General features: G+C 58.5%; 7 protein-coding genes across 7 annotated transcripts; 3 read left to right on the top strand and 4 right to left on the bottom strand.

The window, feature by feature from the left end:
* Positions 1-1,709: 1,709 nt before the first annotated feature.
* On the bottom strand, positions 1,710-4,858 carry DCS_05600 (uncharacterized protein; the record flags this gene model as incomplete). The annotated part of the gene is made up of 2 exons (XM_040802902.1): positions 1,710-4,357; positions 4,549-4,858. The coding sequence occupies 2 exons, from the start codon at positions 4,856-4,858 to the stop codon at positions 1,710-1,712; spliced, it is 2,958 nt and encodes a 985-aa protein (XP_040657935.1).
* A 2,625-nt stretch (positions 4,859-7,483) lies between these two features.
* DCS_05599 (oxidoreductase) lies at positions 7,484-9,711 on the top strand (the record flags this gene model as incomplete). Its single annotated transcript, XM_040802901.1, has 2 exons — positions 7,484-7,556; positions 7,847-9,711. The coding sequence occupies 2 exons, from the start codon at positions 7,484-7,486 to the stop codon at positions 9,709-9,711; spliced, it is 1,938 nt and encodes a 645-aa protein (XP_040657934.1).
* A 508-nt stretch (positions 9,712-10,219) lies between these two features.
* On the bottom strand, positions 10,220-11,416 carry DCS_05598 (uncharacterized protein; the record flags this gene model as incomplete). The annotated part of the gene is made up of 1 exon (XM_040802900.1): positions 10,220-11,416. One exon carries the CDS (start codon positions 11,414-11,416, stop codon positions 10,220-10,222), a length of 1,197 nt encoding a protein of 398 aa, XP_040657933.1.
* Positions 11,417-12,071: 655 nt separating this feature from the next.
* DCS_05597 (putative RPE1-D-ribulose-5-phosphate 3-epimerase) lies at positions 12,072-13,001 on the top strand (the record flags this gene model as incomplete). The annotated part of the gene is made up of 4 exons (XM_040802899.1): positions 12,072-12,187; positions 12,244-12,370; positions 12,433-12,678; positions 12,732-13,001. 4 exons carry the CDS (start codon positions 12,072-12,074, stop codon positions 12,999-13,001), a joined length of 759 nt encoding a protein of 252 aa, XP_040657932.1.
* Positions 13,002-13,841: 840 nt separating this feature from the next.
* Positions 13,842-14,807, top strand: DCS_05596 (uncharacterized protein; the record flags this gene model as incomplete). Its single annotated transcript, XM_040802898.1, has 1 exon — positions 13,842-14,807. The coding sequence occupies one exon, from the start codon at positions 13,842-13,844 to the stop codon at positions 14,805-14,807; it is 966 nt and encodes a 321-aa protein (XP_040657931.1).
* An 878-nt stretch (positions 14,808-15,685) lies between these two features.
* DCS_05595 (cell wall protein) lies at positions 15,686-16,221 on the bottom strand (the record flags this gene model as incomplete). Its single annotated transcript, XM_040802897.1, has 2 exons — positions 15,686-16,060; positions 16,147-16,221. The coding sequence occupies 2 exons, from the start codon at positions 16,219-16,221 to the stop codon at positions 15,686-15,688; spliced, it is 450 nt and encodes a 149-aa protein (XP_040657930.1).
* Positions 16,222-17,579: 1,358 nt separating this feature from the next.
* DCS_05594 (protein phosphatase methylesterase 1) lies at positions 17,580-18,898 on the bottom strand (the record flags this gene model as incomplete). The annotated part of the gene is made up of 2 exons (XM_040802896.1): positions 17,580-18,636; positions 18,693-18,898. The coding sequence occupies 2 exons, from the start codon at positions 18,896-18,898 to the stop codon at positions 17,580-17,582; spliced, it is 1,263 nt and encodes a 420-aa protein (XP_040657929.1).
* Positions 18,899-20,531: the final 1,633 nt, after the last annotated feature.

Below are 20,531 nucleotides of genomic sequence, written 5' to 3'. Positions count from 1 at the left end.
AACTACTTACTTACGGATACAAGTACGGAGTACTCCGTAATACTTACACCTACAGTACAGTACAGTACCGTACTTACTGTACTTACTGTACTTACTGTACTTACTGTACTTACTGTACTTACTGTACTTGCTGTACTTACTTGTACTCTGATGTACTCAACACTCCATACTTGCAAGTACTTACTTGTACGGGGCACACGTACTGTACTCCGTATGTACATACATGTACTTGCCGCAATCACCGCTACAGTAACTGGGTTGCTCCGTCATGTAAGTTGAGTCGAACAGGTCACGGCCTTCCTCACGGAAATAACTCTAGATGGGCGAACATACACTTCATTGCACAACGGAGTAGGCACTGGCAGATGATCTCTCTCAATTTACTTGCGAGTTAGAGGCCACGATCTTCGTAGCATGCTACTGTTTTCTGCCTCTCCTCCTTAGAGGTAGTAGGGAAATTAAGGAGCTTGCTGTGCGACACTGGCCAAGCAGACAGTCCAATTAGTGGTAGAGAGGGATGGGATGGAGATGAGAGACAGCGACATGACACATGGCATGACAGCCAACGGTTGCCACATGACATACCAACCCAGCATGCCATGCTGAATCGTCCCAACACCCTGGAGCACACTCTAAAGCGAATATCCCCGGTTTGAGAGGTACTTCAATAACACCGCGTGCCTGCTGCACCTGTATCCGCAGCGGGAAGAACGATTTGAAAGAGGCAATAGGGAAGAATTCTGCAGTATAGCCTAGTGCTGGTCCGATCCTGCTCGAGGCTGGCCAGCTGACGTACTGGACGCAAGTCTCCCTAGGTCGGACACACGTCCTGGAACCTCGTTCCCTTCCCTCCTCGCAACTCGCAAGCGATCGTGTCCTTCACTGCAAAAGGGTTCCATCTACATCCGTACAAGCAAGAGCCCTAGATGATAGAAATGCCTGATTCGGATGTCGGGACTCGTGCACATGCGCATCATTGCATCGCCTCAGCCTAGACATGTCACCAGCTATTGACTGTGCCGACAAAGCTGAACACGTCAGCAATCATTCTCATGCAAATGCAATCAATTCTGGCCTCGCCACCTCCTGCACTGCCCATCACCGCCTATTTCATCATGTGATGTCTTTGGTGGCCGGGCTCCGAAGCCGGAGGAAATATACACAAGTAAGTGTGCCCGTCCTACGAGCGGTTTGCTAGGGCCGAGGCGTGAGAAGATGACACGGGCAAACCACATAGGTTCCGGCATACGAAGCCATAGTGCGCGGGTGAAGAAACAACAAGAAGCCTGTGACTTCATATCCTTTCCATTGCCAGTGCCATTTCCATAGCCATTGCCAGCCAACCTTCAGTCCTGACCGATTCCTCAATATTTAAGGCCTTTCTCGAAACAAAGAAAGAGTGAGAGAGATGCGGAAACCGCTAGTAAACAGGACAATCGTACACGTACGCATGTGCCTGGTAGAGATGCATACTTCTGCTCTCTACCATCATATCCACCCCCTTCGCGACCGAAAAAGGGGCACGCAGAGTGCGTGCTGATTATGATACCATCTCCCCTCGATGCATCGAAATCAGCCACTTAGGCGTCTTAAAAAACTCCCGACCCAAGCTCCCGTATGATGCACTCTCCTCGTTCATGTTACTTCAGTCCCCCTTCCAGCCGGGGATTCCCTTCCCACCTCCCCTTCCTGATACCCTCTCCACCCGACTAGTGGTAGTTTCCACCCCAGCCGCCGCGCTGCTGCTGCTGCTGCTGCTGGCCGCCGCCGTAGTAGCCGCTGCCGCCGAAGCCCTGGCCGTAGGTGCCGTAGGGGGTGCTGCCGTGCTGGCTGGCGCCGGCGCCGGCGGCGGCACCGCCGGCGCCCATGCCGTAACCGGCGCCGCTTCCGTGCAGGCCGTGGCCCTGAAGGTGACTGGGGTATCCGCCGTAGCCGGCGCCCATCTGCGACGCCTGAGGTGGTGGCAGACCGCTCTGGCCGCTAGGCGCGCTGTTGTTCGCCGCCGATCCGGGCCGAGGTCCTCCTCCGAGAGACGGCGAAGGGCCCGCGCCGGACTTGGCATCGCCGAAAGGCTTCAGGTCATCGGCCGAGCCCGAGCCCGAGGCCGCAGGCTGGCTCTGGTTGTTGAAGGCCGCCTGGCCCTGGGACTGGAAGGAGGCCGATCCGCGGCCGAAGCTGTCGTGGGCGCCGCCGAAGCTGTTGCCGGCGGCGGCAGGCTGGTTGGCCGCCTGGCTGGATCCGGCACGGCCGTACTCGCCGAGGCTCGATCCCAGAGAGCTGTCGCGGTGAAGCGACGAGGGGCCGAAGGCGCCGGGGGACGACGTGTGGTCGTAGGGGGCGTTCGGGGACACGCCGTACGGCTGTCCGTACATGCCGCCCTTGCCGTAGGGGCCAAAGTTGCCCTGGCCGTATCCGGAGTAGTACTGGTGGTAGTAGGGGTTGTTGTAGTAGGGGTGGTTGTAGCCTGGGTACTGCTGGCCGTGAGACTGCGGCTGCGTGCCCGGGGCGCCCTGCTGCTGCTGCTGCTGCTGCTGCTGGCCCGCCTGCTGCTGCTGACCCTGCTGGGCCTGCTGGGCCTGCTGACCCTGCTGACCCTGCTGACCCTGCTGCGACGGGGCGGCTGGGGGGTTGGGCGTCGAGTGGCCGCTGTTCTGGCTCTCGTTGGAGCCGCCAAATCGAGGCTGGTTGTGGATGGCACCGCTCTGAGGGTACTGGCTCAGATTATCGTTCTGAGCATTGTAGCCGCCAAACTGCCGCTGCTGGGATGCGGCACCCTCGTGTTGGCCGTGCGCACCCTGCTGGCCGCCATACTGCTGGCCGTAGTAGTTGTACGGGTTTCGTTCTTGCTGGTTCGCGCTGTAGTAGTTGGAGTAATCGCCCGGGGCCGAGCTGAAGGCGCCACCCGGCTGTTGCGTCTGCGACTGAGGTGTCTGCGAAGCAAAGTTGTCGAAGGGAGGCTGGGAGACGGGAGCGCTCTGCTGGTGGAAGGGATCCGCCGACTTGGCCGAGGCCGCGGCGGCCTCCTGGGAGGTGGCGTGGCCGAAGCGACCGTAGTGCTGCCCGCTCGGGATGGGCGCTTGCGTCGCTGCACGATCCGTTAGCACGAGCAGGCCGCCGAAGAGGAGGAGGCGGGGGAGGCTACCTTGTGCGTGTGCCGCAGGGGCGGTCGGGGCTACGAAGCTGTCAGCCAAGCGTACCGAAAAGTCGTCCCCGGGCTCGGGTGCCTTCGTACCAGCTGCGCCGGGAGGCCCGCCGGCGGCGGCCTTGTGGAAAGGCTCGGGCACGGCAACGGGGTGCGAGACGGGAGGCAGGGCGGCGCGAGGGTGGGCGACGGGGGAGTCGGCCGGGGGCTGTGCTCGGGTCTCCGGCTCTTCGCGGTCTCCGTCGATGTCATCTTCGGCGCCGGTGAGGCTGAAGGCGCCGAAGCGGACGGCAGCGCGATCGACCTCCCGGTTGCCGGGCATGCGGACGGCCTCCTCCTGGTCGAGAACCCTTCGCTGGGAGCTCGGGGCGCGGATGGATCGGTCGGCGGTGGCCTTGATCGCCGAGGCGGCGTATCCGCTGGCCGCCGTCCGGTGCGCCTGGTGTTGCTGCTGGGCGGCGGAGAGCGGGGTGGAGGTGGGACTCTGTCGAGGGTCCCACGAGTCGGCGGCGGTGCTGGCGGCGGTGCCCGTGGCGGGCGGGTTGGAGTCGTCGACGACCTGCTCCAGGTTGGTCTCCGTCAGTTCGTCCTGGGTGGGGGGGAGGGCCACCTCGGTGTCGGCAACGGATTGGGTCTGGACAGGCTCGGCGCGGTTCGCGATCGGCGTCGTCTCGTTCGCAGCGTCGGATGCGGATTCGCCTTCGGCTTGACGGGCTTCGGCGGCGGGGCGGGCTTCGACGGGCTTGACGGGCTTGGTGGCAACGGATTCCTTGGCGGCAGGCGTCGGTTTGGGGGCCGTCGACCGTCTCAGCATGCTGGCCCACGTCTTGGCCGCGGCAGGGCTGGACTTGGTGGCATCGGAGGTGGTGGGAGGAGCGGTGGAGGCGACCGGCTTGGGCTCGGGCTTGTCCGACGAGGCAGCCTTGTCGTGGTCCCAGGCCGAGGACTCCTCGGTAGGGACGGAGAGCTGAGAGGCTTCCTTGCTGCGAGCGCCGTTGGTGCTGGCGTGTGCCGGCCGGCCACGACCGCCACGACCGCCTCTGTCGGAGCCTCGACCGCGACCACGACCGCCCTCGGAGACGGCACGGCCGCCCCGGGACGCTCGAGCGCCGGCGGCGGCCTGGTCGGTCGTGGCAGGCGTCGAAGCTGCGTCCTTGCCCTTTGCCCGGGCCGTCTTCTTCGGCTTGGAGACTTCGCCCCACTGGGAGATGGTGCCTGCAGGGGAGGAAAAGAGACGTTAACGATGGGTTCAGACACGTGTCGGGGGTCACGGGTGGCGGCCGGCACGAGGGCTCGCCAATGCCGATGGCTCGACGGGCGAAAATCAAGCCCAGGGAATGCCCAGGCAATGCCCAGGCGCCGACGGGACAGCGGGAAGGGGGGAGCGTGTGCGTGCATGTGCATACCCTCGGCGATACGCGCTACGGCCTCGTTCTCATCGCCGTTCGTCTCCTGCAGTGCGAACAGGACGTCGGCCTCGGACCAGTCGGGGAACATTTCGCGGATGACCGACGTCTTGCTGCCGTACTTCTTTCGAAGGTCGCCAAAGTCTCCGTCGTCGTTGGAAGCGCCGAGATTGTCGTCGGCCGTCTTGTGGTCGGAGGAAGCCTTGTCGCCGTTGGTCCTGCGGCCGCTTCGACCGGCAAAGCCGCCTCTGCCGCCGCGGCCGGCACCTCTACCGCGCGCGGCGGCCGGCCGTGAAGCGACTTCGGACATGGGAGATGATGTTTTTGAGACTCTGCGGCGGGCGCAGGCTGAAGGTGATGGTCGGAGGAGGGGAGCAGTGGCCGGTGGCTACCTGGCCGGACTGCAAATTGGGCGAAAAGGCAAGGTGGGGGATTCAGGGGGAGGAATGGCAGGAAGGCCGGATGCGAAATGCGGAGATGCAAAGGCGCTTGTGTGCAGAGGCCGACGTGATGCGCGTTCGATGATGCGCGTTGGGGAGAGGAGAGGTCGTGATGGTGGAGGGTGAAAGGGAGAGAGAGAAAGGCACGAGGTTTTCCCCGGAAGCAGAATTGGAGGTTCAGGTCTCCAAGGATTTTGGTTTTGACGACCGGACCAGCCCCCAACAGGTGTTAGCCTCAGACCCCATCGACCGCGTCGGCCCAGTAGCAGGACACTGCTTGCCTTGCGTAACTCGTTGACGTGGTGGCAGGTATCCACCCTAGGCCTGAAGCTGCCAGCTGCGGCACCAAGTACTACCTAGGTAAGTACTAGGTAGGTACCTACTCACAGTGCTGTGCGTACGGTACAGTACTCCGTGCCAACTGCAAGTACAGGGATGTAACCTTGGCTTAGTTACCTAGTAGTATTGCTTCGTGCGCGCCAAGTTGAACCTTTGTCGCTAACCTTGGCGGCGAGAGCACAGTATCGACAACCACCTTGCCTTCCTTGCCTGCCCGCAAGGAGGTACCGGTACCTGCCAGCAAGTATGTGGGCACGACGACCACGGCCAGTGGAAAGGGGGCCATTCAGCTGCGGAGGCCGGCGCAAAGGTACAGGTACGAGCCGCTCAATGTACTCCGTGCCCGCTCCACAAGTGCAGCTGGCAGCACATCGCAGGTGGTGCACTGTGCTGAGGCAGATCCAACCTGCAACTCTTCTGCGTCCGGCTCAGGTATTTTGCACATGTTCACACGTAATCCCCACGGTGGTCAAAAAGTCTGCAATATGGCGCCGATGTTCTAGGTACAACGATGTATATTGGATTCATTAGAAGTGCATGTTTGCGTGCCTTTGAGTCCTCCGCCGTGAAGGATCCCTGACACCCATTGTCCTCGCAGTCTTCGATTCTAAACATGGTGTGATCATTCATTCATTGGTGGTGCAGAGCAACAGGCCTTCAATCTCTTCGATAGACCCATCGAGGAGTGCGCATACTGTGCATGCACACCTTGCTTGTACTACTTACAGGACGGAGCGCGGATACGAGACGCTCTGGTTCGCGGATCACTTCCAAGTAGTACCTAGCCTGTCGCCAGAACCCTCCTGTCCATTACTTGCACTGTACCTGTGCACTGTGAGCAGAACGCACCGAGCCGACGAACTCTACGGAGTACGTACTTGCATGTACCCTCTGTACAGTACGCCGAACAGTGCTGGTACTTGCTGCCCTTGGTGGCACCTGTAAGTACTATATGTACAGTACAGTACTTACTTTACACCAATAGCACTCCAATCATTGGAGCATGCTTTTCACCCAAGACGTGGAGATCTGTATCCGTACAGCAATGTAAGTAAGTAAGTAAGTAATACATTCACTTCTGCTATGAGTAATGGATATTAGTAGATGTACTTGCAAGTAGTAGTACTTCACCGTGCACAAAATACGGAGCACTGGGCGTAGTAAGTGTGTGAGTGAGTACAATACAGCAGGTGCTCCGTACAGAGTACAGTACATGCACGCATTACTTTTACAGTGCGCTCAAGTAATTAATTCTTGTACTAAATAAACCTCCGGCCTTGCAGTCATGGCTTTTTGCTAGTTGTAAAAATAAACCGCACCCAAGTACTTGCATGTACAGTACTTGACAAGTCTCAGATGTGCCGTCACATCCTTACACCTACACCTACACCTACACCTACAACTACAACTACAACTACAACTACGTGTGCATCCGTGCAAATTAATAGGTATATATAGCAGTGCATACAAGAGTGCACTGCACGTATGTGCTCAGTGCACGCACCCCGTCAATTACAGTAATATTTGCCGTTGCATGATGGAGGCTATTGAAACAAAACAGACAAGGATGCCTCGAGGTGAAGCGAAGAGCCTCCTCGAAATCCTCCCCCGTCTCCCTGCACCAACGGCACCAGCAGCAGCAGGCCATACTTGCATGCACGGAGCAGTTCAGCGCGGCAAAGACTCGCTGCCGACTAGCCATTGAACCGCGAATCTTCTCACACGCATGGCCTCTGTTTCGCGATTGCACCATCGCGCTCCTTCAATTGGACATCCGAGTCCGCTCCTCATACACCTATAATTAATTACTACTTCGCCACATGCGCCCATGCCGCTATTCGCCTGATGCAGCCGCCGGCCTTCGATTGGCTGGTTCTGGCGCACCATCAAAAAGTGACATGGAGTGACGTACGAGGATGGTGTGGTTTCGGGTACTCCGCTGTACTTGGCTAGGAAAAATTTCACACCTGCTAAAGCAAGTGTGCACAATTGCCTGCTAATAACACCATGTATAAGTACAGTAAGTATTCGGCATACCTCGAGCCGGACGGCATCAGCCCGACACTGGAAGATTCGAAAAGTACGCCCGCCCTCCACCTCGTACTTCTCGCTCAACCTTTGGCACTGCTCATATCGCTCAAACCTGCCTTCCCCCGATGAAGAGAAAGGCAGGGAGCCAGGCCAACGGCCAGAAAGCTGGCGGGAAAAGGCCCAAGAAGACCTGCAATTGTACGTATCTTCGACCAACTACCCTCTCTCAACTTCTTCCTCGACTTCTTCCTCAACTTCTTCCTCGACTTCTTCCTCGACTTCTTCCTCGACTTCTTCCTCAACTTCTTCCTCGACTTCTTCCTCAACTTCTTCCTCGACTTCTTCCTCGACTTCTTCCTCGACTTCTTCCTCGACTTCTTCCTCAACTTCTTCCCCATCTTCCCCAACTTCCCCATCTTCCCATTCTTCCCCATCTTCCCCATCTTCCCCCATCTTCTTCGTCGCCACCGCTCACAATTTCCCGGTAGCCCTGTCGGCGGAAGAGGCGGCCAAACGGTTCCGCGCTGGCCTCCTTGACAAGTCGGTCCTCGGCTCGTACACGGACGAATATGCCGCCTCGACTCCCTACAAGCATGCCGTCATCCACGAGCTCGTCGACGACAAACTTCTACGCTCCGTGAGGGACGAAATCCGCAACAACGTCGAGTTCACCCCAAAGGAAACCGACATCTACAAGATCCACCAGTCCGGCGACCTTGCCAACCTCGACGGCCTCGACGACGAGTCCCTCGCCAAGCTCCCCTCGCTGCTCGCCCTTCGCGATGCCGTATACTCCGAGACGTTCCGAAACTACGTCTCCGCCATCACCGGGTGCGGCCCCCTGAGCGGACGCAAGACCGACATGGCCATCAACGTCTACACCCCTGGCTGCTATCTCCTCTGCCACGACGACGTCATCGGCAGTCGCCGCGTCAGCTACATCCTCTACCTCACCGATCCGGACAAGCCCTGGCAGCCTGAATGGGGTGGCGCCCTCCGCCTATTCCCCGTCCAAGAACTCGAAAACGAGGACGGCGAGGTGGCAAAGACGCCGCTGCCCGATGTCGTCAAAGTAATACCCCCGGCCTGGAATCAGCTAAGCTTCTTCGCCGTCCAACCCGGCGAGAGCTTCCACGACGTCGAGGAGGTCTACCATGCCGACACCAAAGCGCAGTTGGAGAGGGACGGCGGTCGCGTTCGAATGGCCATCAGCGGCTGGTTCCACATCCCCCAGCTCGGGGAGGAAGGCTACGTCGAGGGCGAAGAGGAGAAGAATGCAATGAACAGCAGCTTGATGCAGCTCCAGGGCAACCCTGCCCAGTACGACTTGCCCAAGCCGCAGCCGGTCAAGGTGCCCAACTCCAAGGGCGGCCAAGACGACTTTCAGGAGGCGGACCTCGAGTTCCTCCTCAAGTACATGGCGCCCACCTACCTCACGCCCGATACTCTCGAGCAAATCGCCGACCACTTCGAGGAGACGTCGAGCATAACGCTGGCCGACATTCTGTCCAAAAAGTTTTCTCACCGCCTGAGGGAGTACGTGACAGCCCAGGAAAATCAGCCACCGCCCGCGGATGGCGCCACCGTGGACGAAAGCTCGGGCTGGAAGGTGGCGAGGCCGCCGCACAAGCAGCGTTACCTGTATCAGCACCCCAGCCAGTTGCGTCCCGCAAAGGAGGAATCCCCCGTCACGGAGCTTCTGGACATACTCCTGCCTAGTCGTCAGTTCCGCCAGTGGTTGCAGGTCGCGACGGGATGCACCGTCGAGAGCTCCGACGTCGTCGCTCGCCGTTTTCGACGCGGTCAGGACTACACCCTCGCCACCGGTCACGATGGCAAGCCGCGCCTTGAGCTGAGCCTGGCCATCACTCCGACGTCTGGTTGGGGTGACGACGACGACGCTGACGCCGAGGCCGAGGCCGAGATGGAAAGGGCCAAGCCCAAGGGCAAAGGCAAAGGCAAAGCCAAGGCCGAGCCGGAAGAGTCGGCAAAGGAGCGAGACGGCGACGAGGTCGGCGGGCACGAAGTCTACATGGCCGGAGATGACGATGACGACGAGGATGCGGCCATCTACAAGTCCAGCGGCGGCGATGACAACATCCTCTTCTTCCAGGCGGCCGCCTGGAACAAGCTAGCCATTGTCCTGCGCGACAGCGGTGCCCTCAAGTTCGTCAAGTACGTCAGCCGTAGGGCCCAGGGTGATCGGTGGGACCTTTCCGCTGTCTTCGAGGTAGCGGAGCAGGACGACGAGGATGGCCATGATAACGGCGAGGGCGGAGCGCCAGCGCAGGGATCGTCGGACGAGGAAGAGTTTCAGGGATTTTCGGACCCCGGGGAGAGCGACTCTGATTAAAAACACGCAGCGAGAGAACAGTTGGGGATTGTGCATGGTTGGCACGCACGTGAACGCATTGGCTGTGGCGGCTTGGAAGGTATTGTCAGGGGAAAGCCTGTGCCCCTTGTACATAGCATGGGGGTGGAAAACTGGCTGATGAGATGGTACTATCTACCACACATGATGCGACAAAGTGCACACCATCCGCTACCATGCTCTTTGCCATCGGTCATGTGCTTGCCTTTGATGCGCTCGAACCAACAGCAGACAACTTTGGGCCAAGTATCCTTGTCCGTGATGTAGAATCGTGTGGACGGTTTGTCTGTGACGCTTTGCCTGTGACGAGGCGTCTGTGACGAGGCGTCTTCCTGCTTGATATGAACGAGCCAGCTCGTTCTCAGGCCATCCGGCAAGAGTTCGGCAGGGTCTGGCTACGGGGCTCGGGGCAGCACAGCAACGGCATAGTTCGCTCTCCGTGGGCGGCCTGACCGTCTTGGGTTGTTCTGATCGATGAAGCCTGCCTCCTTCACCCTGGGCTTGGCGAGGGCGAGTCGGTAAATAGGTCAGCCAGCTCGGATCGGAGCAGCTCCGTCACGCTCTCGGCCTCCTGACATCTACCGGATTGCGTCAGGTGGTTGACGGTGTCGTGACCGAGGAAAGCTATCCAGGGAATGATGCTCATGCCTTTGAGCTTTGCGAGGTCCAGCTTCTCGGGGCTCAGCCTGTGAACGAGCTTCCGCAGCGTCTTTTTGTCGCTGAAGAATTGCATGGCAGCGGTGTGATCGGGGTGGGTGGGGTGGTGGAGGTGAAGATGGGCCCTTTCGACGGTGAAGGGCCGTCGAAGGAGGTCGGCCGTGGCCATGTGGGCGTCGAAGAGCTTCTCCGACGGTGCCATTCTGCTGTAGGACTCGACGGTGGAGAGCCACGAGAGCGACCTCCAGGGCAGAATCAGAAGATCGGGCAGCGACGGGTTCTTGCGGAAGCGCTGCTCGGCCTCCAGCATGGTTTTGATGGCCGCGTCAAGGTTCCCGTGCTGCGGTTGACTTTTGGTCCGCACGAACTCGGCGAGGACAAATGATGCGCGCCTGAGACGGTGAGAGTCGTCCATGTGGGCCGCACCATCGTCGGCGGCGCGAGAAATCCATTCCCAGGCGACGCTCTCCAAGCGTTCGGCGATTAGGAAGGGAACGAGGGCACGGATGAAGGGTTGGTTGTCGAGGAATCCAAGGTCCGCCTCGGCACCGGAGGATCGGAGCCACCGGACGACGCGAATGGCCGTCTCCGAGGAGGCCAAGTCGGCGACCGAGTCCGACAAGATCAGTTTCTTGGCCATGACACAGCCGGTCGCCGCCTTGAGCGTCATCATACCCCTCGCGACGCCATGGTCAAAGACGTGCATGGGATCTCGCTTCGGCATGGCTAGCGGGCCCATGATGCTCTGTGCGGGCGCGTCCTTGCCGTAGCTGAACAGAGGGTTCGAAAGGATCGACTTGAGATGTTGGCTCGCGGCCGAGTACCGCATCTGCCGGCGTTGGCCCGTCGATTTGGGTCTCGTGGTGTCTGCGTCATCCGGTCCTTGTCCGTATTCGAGGTCGAGCTGGTTTCGAAAGGACGTCTTGAGGCCATCAAGGAGCTTCTGGGACTGCTGCTTCGATAGAGGCAGCGGTTCGTGGTAGCCGGCGAACAGCCTCCGAAGCGACTGGGCCGATTTTGTGGAAAACATGCCGGGCAACGATCCGGTGGGAGCGTCTTCGGCGTGGTCGAGCGTGGCCTTGCCTACGGCAGGCCCAGATCAATAAAGTCCCCAGGCAGGGTCGGGGATGGTGATATCATTGATAACTTGCCATCTGGTTCAACTGTCGAATGACGGTTGAATGGGCGTCCAATGGATGGGGGATGCTTCTGGGAAGGCGGAGAGGGAGGGGGGAGGGGACAAGTCACGTGATATGGCATCGTCGTCGAGCTGTTCCAGACTGAAGTGTGTTGAGGAAGTGCTTTTGGTGCTCCATTGGCATCCCGAAATGAGAGCAGCAGAAAATCATGATAAATACATACACATTATTGCCTCGCCATCCCTGATGGGAAAATTGGTGTACTTAGACACTGAAGGTCAATGTGGTGTTGCTACGTCTAATGAGTGCCAGAGACTTGGGCGTCATTTCATTCGTCTGAATACCTGCACAGTGCTCCGTACAGTGATGCTTCGGTACTTCGTACGGTGCTGAAGCTTGTCAAGCGCCCGCTGAATCATCGATTCTTCCTCTGTCCCAGCATCTGCCGCGCTGTTCCTCGCCGTCCTCCACCACCTCGCAACACCGTCCCGGCCGAAGCCGATTGCTGTTGGCTTCGCTGTCGTGGCGTGCTCTGAACGTCCCAACATGGCTCCCAAAACGATCATCGCACCGTCCGTTCTGTCGGCCGACTTTGGCCAGTTTGGCCATGAGTGTTCGAGGACGATGGAGCATGGTGCCGACTGGCTCCACGTCGATATCATGTGCGTTTTGCCAAGTGTGGCGCGAATCCCGGATGGCGGCTTACGGCGAGGCACAGGGACGGGCACTTTGTGCCAAACATTACCTTTGGAGCGCCCGTCGTGGCCAAGATTCGGCAGCATGTCTCGAAGCCTACCGAGCCGCAAGGCCGTGGCACCTTTGACTGCCACATGATGATTGCCGAGGTGAGACTCCGGTGCGCCACGGTACGCCGGGAGGGACTCTGTGCTGAAGAGTCGGTATGCAGCCCAAGAAATGGGTAAAGGAGTTCAAGAAGGCCGGCTGCGACCTGTACTGCTTCCACTACGAGGCGGCCTTCTCGTCGGCGGCCGAGAGTCCGGAGCAGTCGTCGGACAAGAAGACTAACCCGAGGGAGCTCATACGGTACATACACGACTGCGGCCTGCTGGCGGGCATCGCCATCCGACCGGACACATCGGTCGATGTTCTGTGGGACATTTTGGAGACGGAGGACGCCAAGGAGATGCCTGACGTAGCTGCACCCCCCACCCCGGGCGTCGTCGGCGTTGCTAACGTGCGCAACAGATGGTGCTCGTCATGACGGTCATGCCCGGATTCGGTGGGCAAAAGTTCATGGCCACTGAGCTGGCCAAGGTCGAAGCGCTGCGGAGGAAGTATCCGGAGCTCAACATCGAGGTGGATGGCGGAGTCGGTCCGACCAACATTGGCGACGCAGCCGACGCCGGCGCCAACGTCATTGTCTCCGGCAGCGCCGTCTTTGGTGCAAAGGACCCGGCCGAGGTCATTGCCGCCTTACGGAAGCGTGTGGACGAGCGAAGCAGCCGGCGAAGGTAGCTGATGGCCGGCCGCCCCGTCCGGCCGTCGGACGTATGTATCGTGACACGCCTACAGGTGGCCGTATCGAATACAACGCCTGCGTCATGATGACCGTCACCACTGCAGTGCCTAACCCTCCGGACAGTCGATGAGAAATGAGTGCAGCGTCCACAGTGCTGACCGATGCACCGAGGATTTGACAGTACACTAGCTGCAAAGCTACTAGCGAGGCGTTGACGTAAACCCAAGGTATGAAAGAGCCCCTGCAGCTTTGCCATGCTCATGAGAGCCGCATGATGCATCGCGCTCAAGTCCTCCGGCAGGTAGAAGATAGGCAGGCGGCAGGTAGGCAGGCAGGGAGGCAGACAAGCAGACAAGCATGTCGGTTGCAGCATGATGGGAAGAACCTGCTCCAGGCAGGCGGCAGGGAGGCAGGCAGGGAGGCAGACAAGCAGACAAGCATGTCGGTTGCAGCATGATGGGAATAACCTGCTCCAGGCAGGCGGCAGGGAGGCAGGCAGGGAGGCATACAAGCAGACAAGCATGTCGGTTGCAGCATGATGGGAAGAACCGGCTCCAGGCAGGCGTCCGCTCCAGGCAGGCGTCCGCTCCAGGCGCCGAGTCTCAGGACGTACGGCCACTCTATGCGCTCATTGAGGGTAAATAAGTGTGATGACAAACAAACACTTCAAGGTGCAATGATAAAAAGGACCAGCAGGACTGTCCGTTCAGTACCTCTTTACTTACAATCCATCATCCGATCAAACTCTCCGGGTAGAAAGCCCAGCGATACGCGCTCCTCACTGGAATCAGTTGGTATCGTCAGCAGTCATCACCAGCAAGAACCCCTTCTCAGTCATGCCGGGTGGCAAGGACGACGCCGGCCGGGGTCATACCGAGCCAGTCACGCATCGCATTGCCGTTTTACAGGAGACCGTTATATATTCCTACCACATAGTTCAGGCGGTGATCATTCGTCTGAGAGGTCACGCTGAGAGGGCTGGACGCCAGCTTACCAAGGTTCGCCAGCAGCTTGACGAGATTGCAGAGCGCCTCGACGTTCTCGTGCTTGATTTCATGCGTCAGCCCAACGTGCCGGGAGACAAAGTCGATGAAGTTCGCAGATACCTTGAAACAGCTCGGTCGGGGATCCTTCGTGTTGAACGTCACATGTCTGAAGCCAGAGCCCGGCTTGACGTCATCGAAGATCGGCTGCACGATGTTGCGTATGGCTATGGCGTTGATCATGATGACACAGACCGTCCTCATCCTGGTGGCCAAGATGATGAGGGCGCAAGAGACCAGCCTGCGACTCATCATGAACGTTTGAAGGCCGCTGCTCGCGCCGAATGCGCAAGGCGTGGTGTCATCTTGGGCGTTGATGAGGTTCGCCCGGCTGAAAAACCCGTCAATGTCCGTCCCCAGACGCTTCCGATTCATATTTTGGGAACCACTCGCGGTCTGGACCAGATGGAAAGTCGCGTCAATGCAGCCAAAAGTCGCATTCAGTTCATCCATACCAGACTTACTACCGTGGAAAAGTTTGCCGAAGCTGGCTACTGTCAAGCAGTCGATCTAGTTGACGAAGCCGTCAACCTGCTTAACCGTGGCGACCTTGAACATCCCGGTCTCATCAGGTTTCCAAACATTGGCGACCTTGAAAACATTGGCATCCTTGAAAACAATGGCAACCGTGAAAACAATGGCAACGCTGAGAACGATGGCAACGGTGAGAGCAATGACGAGTTTAACATCCAAACCGTCCTCAACATCCTTGAACGCTTTTTTGAACGAATGTTGCGAATTCTCCATCGCCTCTTGTAAGGAAGAAGTCCTTGGCAACGCTTGATGGTCAGTCACCTTGCTGGCCAAGAATGCAAAAATGGAATTCTGCGGTGCCTGTGTCCGAACAAAACCTACAAATACGACCCGAACCTAGGACGAGATAGTTGAATGCTGCGGGAACCTGGAATCTGCACATGGGCAGAAGCGATTTTGACAACGGCGAGATTGTTCGTGGCCGTCGGTGTCGCCTGCAGGCCGTGCCTGCGGGTCATGTCGGGTGAGGCGCTCAACTGTCGGAGCGCTTGCAGGTGCCTCAACGCTGCCTGACACTCGTCTCCTTCATTCCTACAATCACTGACTGCATGGTGACGTGACCCCTCGCGTCCGCATTATTCGGCCAGCAACCGGCCGAAGACGGGAGGTACCTACTGTTGGAGTGAGAGGACCATGCTCAGACTTTGCTGCGGAGGCGAGGGGAGATCCTGGGAGGGAAATCGAACATTAGAAGTATAAAAATGCCTACGCATACATATTTGGCTACTCGAGGCGCACCTTTGCGCCGACTTCTCTCGCGTCGACCGATTCGTAGCTTGCATCCTCTCGTGACGGTAGGTACTGAAGGCTTGAGGATGTTGCCGAGCACGACGGAGGGTTGGCCCGCTCCTCCAGCGTGTCGCCGGGGGAAACTGGCGTTGTATGGCACGAGGGCTAGGGGACGGCAAGCGGGACGAGATCATCATGTTATCAACGAAGGCTGTTTCGCTCGAGCAGGCGTAAAAAGGGGGACACGGTTGCTTGACCAACTGGCCGAGATTTCGACCTCGAATCAGACGGCGCGACAGACTCCTCACGTACAGCCTGTGCCGTGAAAGACGAACAAGCGATGCGAGACGACGTCGGCCGTGCTTGCAGCTTCCTCACAGAGCAGCGAGCATGGCCAGGACGGCGCCGGTCAAGCCGCCGATGTTGCCGACGACGGGTGCCGCGGCTGCTTTCGACGTCGAGGACTGCGCGGCATTCGTCGCCGAGGCCGTGGCCGACGTCGACGTCGTGGTCGTTGCCGAGCTGGCTGCCTTGTTGCACACCACCTTGTCGGGGACCTGGACGCCCGACGAGGTGCAGAGCTGCCTCGCAAACTTGACCGACTTGTCCTGATCCTCTTGGCTGCACACGTCGGCGAGGCAGCAGGCGATGCCGTCGAGGAAGTCCTTGTTCCGGCAGACGCAGGCAATGTCGGCCGTCTTGCAGCCGGCAACGCCACCTCCCGTGATGTACTTGCCGACGCAGCCTTGCTGGAGAATGGGAAACAGCCATGGTCAGCGGACGAAAGACAGCAGAACGGGCTTGGGGAGGAAGTTGTGGCCGGGGCGGCACGCACGGCACAGGTTGGGATGCTGTCCAGCTGTCCGGCGACGAGGCTGGCAGCGAGGGCGATGATGAGTGATGCCTTCATCTTGATGGATAGAGAGAGAGAGAGAGAGAGAGAGAGAGAGAGAGAGAGAGAGAGAGAGAGATGGAGGGGGAGAGAGAGATGGACAGAGGGTGAGAGAGAGATGGACAGAAGGTGAGAGAGACAGAGAGAGAGAGAGAGAGAGAGAGAGAGAGAGAGAGAGAGAGAGAGAGAGAGGAGAGCTGAAGGTCAAATGACGATGCAAAGGGCGGGGGTGGCCAGTTTTGATGGCGGAGCGAGACCCGAGAGTCGACGGGACGGTTGGTCGTGCATCTCTCCGAGGCACAGGCGACGGTAGATGGGGAATAGGGGGACTAGGCCTGATGAAATTGGGCTTCGTGCCTGGCTCTAAGCTGTATGCCAAGCGAAGTACCGGCCAGCAGGTACGAGGAGTGCTGGCGAGGCGTGCTGACGAGGCGTGCTGGCGAGGCGTGCTAGCAAGGCGTGCTGCCAACGGCTTTTCGGGACGGGCTTGTGCCGGTAGGTGTCAGTGTCAGTACATTGCAGGTACTTGCACTCGCACTCCACGACGCACCATACACATGTACATCTACCGTCCGCACTTGTACAATGAAATAAGTAATAATACAGCGGCGCCGTTGGAAGGGGGAATCATCATGGTCTCGGTGGCGTCGTGCCAGTACCAGGTACTTGAGGCACCTTGCTGCGAGCTGCATGTAAGCGCTTACCTGCTTAGCACCTCTACGAGGGTGTTTGTATCAGTACTCCAACAGGACAGCAGGCGTGGGGTATGAAACCGCCGAGGACGACAAGGCACAGGTACGGAGAAGTACATGCATGTACAGAGTGCTTAAAGCGCACACTGAGCACGGAGCAAGTACTTGCAGAGGACACCCCGAGTACAGAGTACTTGCAGAGGACACCCCCGAGTACGGAGTGCTTACAGTGCACTGCACTCCGTACACACGGAGCACAGAGACGTGCCTGTTGTTTGCTTCTTTCTGGTACAATGAACCCTGATTTCCCGGTCAGCGACTCCGTACCTTGTGCCTCGGCAAGGCATGATGCATCGTGGACCATCATTTCTGACGTCCTTGCCGCTCCCCCCAAGACGGCAACAATGTGCTCCGTACTTCCAGCGAGGTGCTTTGGCTTGTGCCGTCGTGCCTGGCCCGCCATGCCTGGCCCGTCGCCATCGTTCGAGCACCAACCCCCCCCCGCAGTCGGCCGTCGCTGGCTCGCTCGTGAGCAGCTCTGATGATGCGGCCGATGCAAGCAAATCGCCGCCGGCTCGGCATGGCGGATCGGCCATGTGCGGGCATGCATACTCTACATCTATAGTCCGTCGATGCGTAGATTCCTGCGTCTCTGCCGACGGCCGACGCCATGCCCATGCCGCCCTACACCTTCTTTCCCTGCCGGAGCATCTCGGACACTTTCGGCGGGAGCACCAGCGCGCTCCTATCATTTCTCCTGTAAAACTCCACCAACGCGATCGCCGTCTTCTCCGGAATGTCTTCCTGAATGAAGTGGCCGGCCTCGGGGAAGACCTGTAAAGCGTACTTGCCTGTGATGCAGCCTCCGTTAGCATCCGCTCGGCGGCACGCAAGCATGCCTTCATTCTCGTGCGGCGAACCTTGCATCTGACCGATGGTGAGTTCGGTATCGAGCCGATCGGTGCCCGCCAACAGCAGCAGCTTCCCCCCCGTCGCGCCCAGGAACTTTTTGCTGAGTCCTTCGAACCAGCCTTCCCAGAACGGCTGCGTCGCCGCGAGATTCGTCCTCCATCTCCACCGTCTCGTGCCGTCGGCGCTCTCGTCCCCGACGAGGAGTGGGGGCACGGACGTCCGCGCCGATGTCGAGTTTCGTATCGTTCGCGACCGAATGTGCCAGTCGATGGCTTCTTGCGTCGACGCGAAGCCGACCGGCCTCGTCGACAGGTACGTCTGCATGCTCTTCAACGCGTCAATGGCCGACCCCTCCACCACATCCAGCACCGCGTAACCCAGCAACGACTTGCCCAGCGCCTTCGACTTGGCCAGGTCCGTCACGACCGCTCCGCCGAGGGAGTGGCCGACGAGGATGATGTTGGGGAGCGTTTCCCATTTCATCTTGTCACTCGTCGACCGTATCATACGATGCAGGTCCGACGAGAGCGTTTCGAGCCGCAAATCCAGCGATGCGCCCTCGGGCGAAACCGTTGCCCCGTGGCCGCGGCAGTCCACGGCGAGCAGGCCGGCCGACGGGAGTCGTTTGCGCATCTCGGAGCCGACGACGGCAAAGCTGAGCGCCGACGAGCCGGCGCCGTGATGCATCACGAAGAGCGGGCCCTTTTCCACCGGCGAGGTGAGGTAGGCATGGAACTTCACGTCCGGCTTGTCGTCCGCCTCGAGGAAAAGCTCTCGTTCAAAGTACACGGTCCAAGGGATTTGCTCCAGCGTTCTGCTGCGCGCAAGCCTGAAGCCGTCGGTCAGCCTAGCACCTCGCACGCAATTTTCATCGGCTTCCATTACCCCTCTGGACGGGCAAACAGCTTCTGGCTCGGTGTCGGGATGATGGTTCCCGTCGAGGAGACGGACGATGCCGACGACGAGTCGTCATCCGTGTGCTCCGGCACCTCCGTCACCTGCGTCTCCTCCTCGACATCATCGATCGCACCGAAGGGTTCGTGCGATAGAGTAATTTTGGACTTTGCCCATGCTCGTTGCAGCTCGCTCATGTCGTGCGGCCCGAGGCATCTGCGACGACGGGGTTGAGAGACGAAGCAAAAAGCAGCACACGACGGCTGGCGGGACAATGTTGTCGGTGAATCCGAATCGTCACCCCTGTGGAGCTTGAACGTGGACCAGGTGTGAACTCTTGGCGTGCAAAGCGCTCTGCGTTGGATTGGCTTTGCAGAAATGTATCGTGAGATGAATTTCGAGTCCAAAAGTACGTCGTTGCGAGTGCAACTGGCGATGTTGTCACAGTGAGACGTCGAAAGCGGGGCACTAGCCCACTGTGTGAGTGGCCCTGTGCGGGCGCCACAGTACCGTGCAAATTACCCCTGGAGCACTGTCCTCGGAAGGATAAAAGCTTCGTTCATCGAGCCCATCGACCCATTGCGCGTTGCCGCGTTTGCCGATTGGGTAAAAGACAACGGTGCTTATTGTACATTCTCTACCGGCCGCCATGCGATCCATATTTTCGTACATGGAAGAATTATCTTTGCAAGTTCTCTCCTGGTTATCGCGTTAGCATTCATCCTGCCTCAGCCTCCATGTACAAGTATATACTTAAGTATGCACGCACACCCTGCGGAGGACGAACCCTCTGGTGTCGTCACGACGTGCAACGATCTGATCGCCATGTACTCCGTAAACCAGATTGTTCTGCCGATTTTTATGTATTGTTTACTTACAGTGGGAGCATGACAATGGAAGAGACCTTAGGTTGCTTGACGTCGTGGTGTTTTTTCTTCTTACTCTGGAGCCTTGTTTTAGCCATCATATTGGTGTTGGCGGAAGCTGGAGCGTTTGGCAATTGGCAACCCGCCAGCCGCAGTATCGTACACGACTACGGAGTACGTTACAACGACACGGGCAGTTTTGGCATTGGAACTTTTGCAACAACATTTACTTGTACGCTCCATGAAAAAAAAAGTTGTTCTTCTGTGCTTCACCTAAGGGACTACAGAGTAATTGGACCTGCACAGTACGTACATATTGCTGGTACGTTGAGTGCATTGTTTAGCGCAGGTCTGGCGAAAACGGCTTGCTCATGAGACGGCCGTTCAAGCATCCAGTAGCCTACAAGTAAATCTAGCCTATATCAAATCAGTGACACCAAATGTAATCATCGAGGTGAGACAATGACATAGTTCGCGGCTAACTGCAGGATCTGCATAAAATACATGTCGTTGTTCGATCCTGTTGGAGCCCACTGCCGTCGATCCGGGCACACCGTATCCGCACATGCACGCCTGCCAAGTACCTGGCAATTGGAACGACCGTCTGCCCAGCCATGAGGATTTTATGAAGAGGTCTGGCAGGCCGATGAGGGAGAAGGGACAGGATAGGACACTTTGTGACCGATGCTCTCCATTACAAAATATAGTGAGCGTTCGCCGAGGTGGTCGGCTAGGTAATTACTCTGCACACGTAATGGCTTATTTGTCATGTCCACCGACGGCTGTTGTGACCGGCCCTTCCGAATAGCCAGTCCATGTATGACGATGTCTCGGCGAGGATACGGATTATTACATCAAACTTGCCTGCTAGCTCTCGTATGCCAGGCGATCCGGTCGAGGTGATAGCGGACAACGCCAGGGGGAAACGTTGCTTATTATATCTCGAACGTGGCCGAGACCTGCC

Source organism: Drechmeria coniospora, chromosome 02 (assembly GCF_001625195.1).
Source record: "Drechmeria coniospora strain ARSEF 6962 chromosome 02, whole genome shotgun sequence".
Classification (NCBI taxonomy): domain Eukaryota; kingdom Fungi; phylum Ascomycota; class Sordariomycetes; order Hypocreales; family Ophiocordycipitaceae; genus Drechmeria; species Drechmeria coniospora.
Note: the sequence above shows the minus strand (reverse complement) of the source record. Positions and strands in the feature narration are given on the sequence as shown.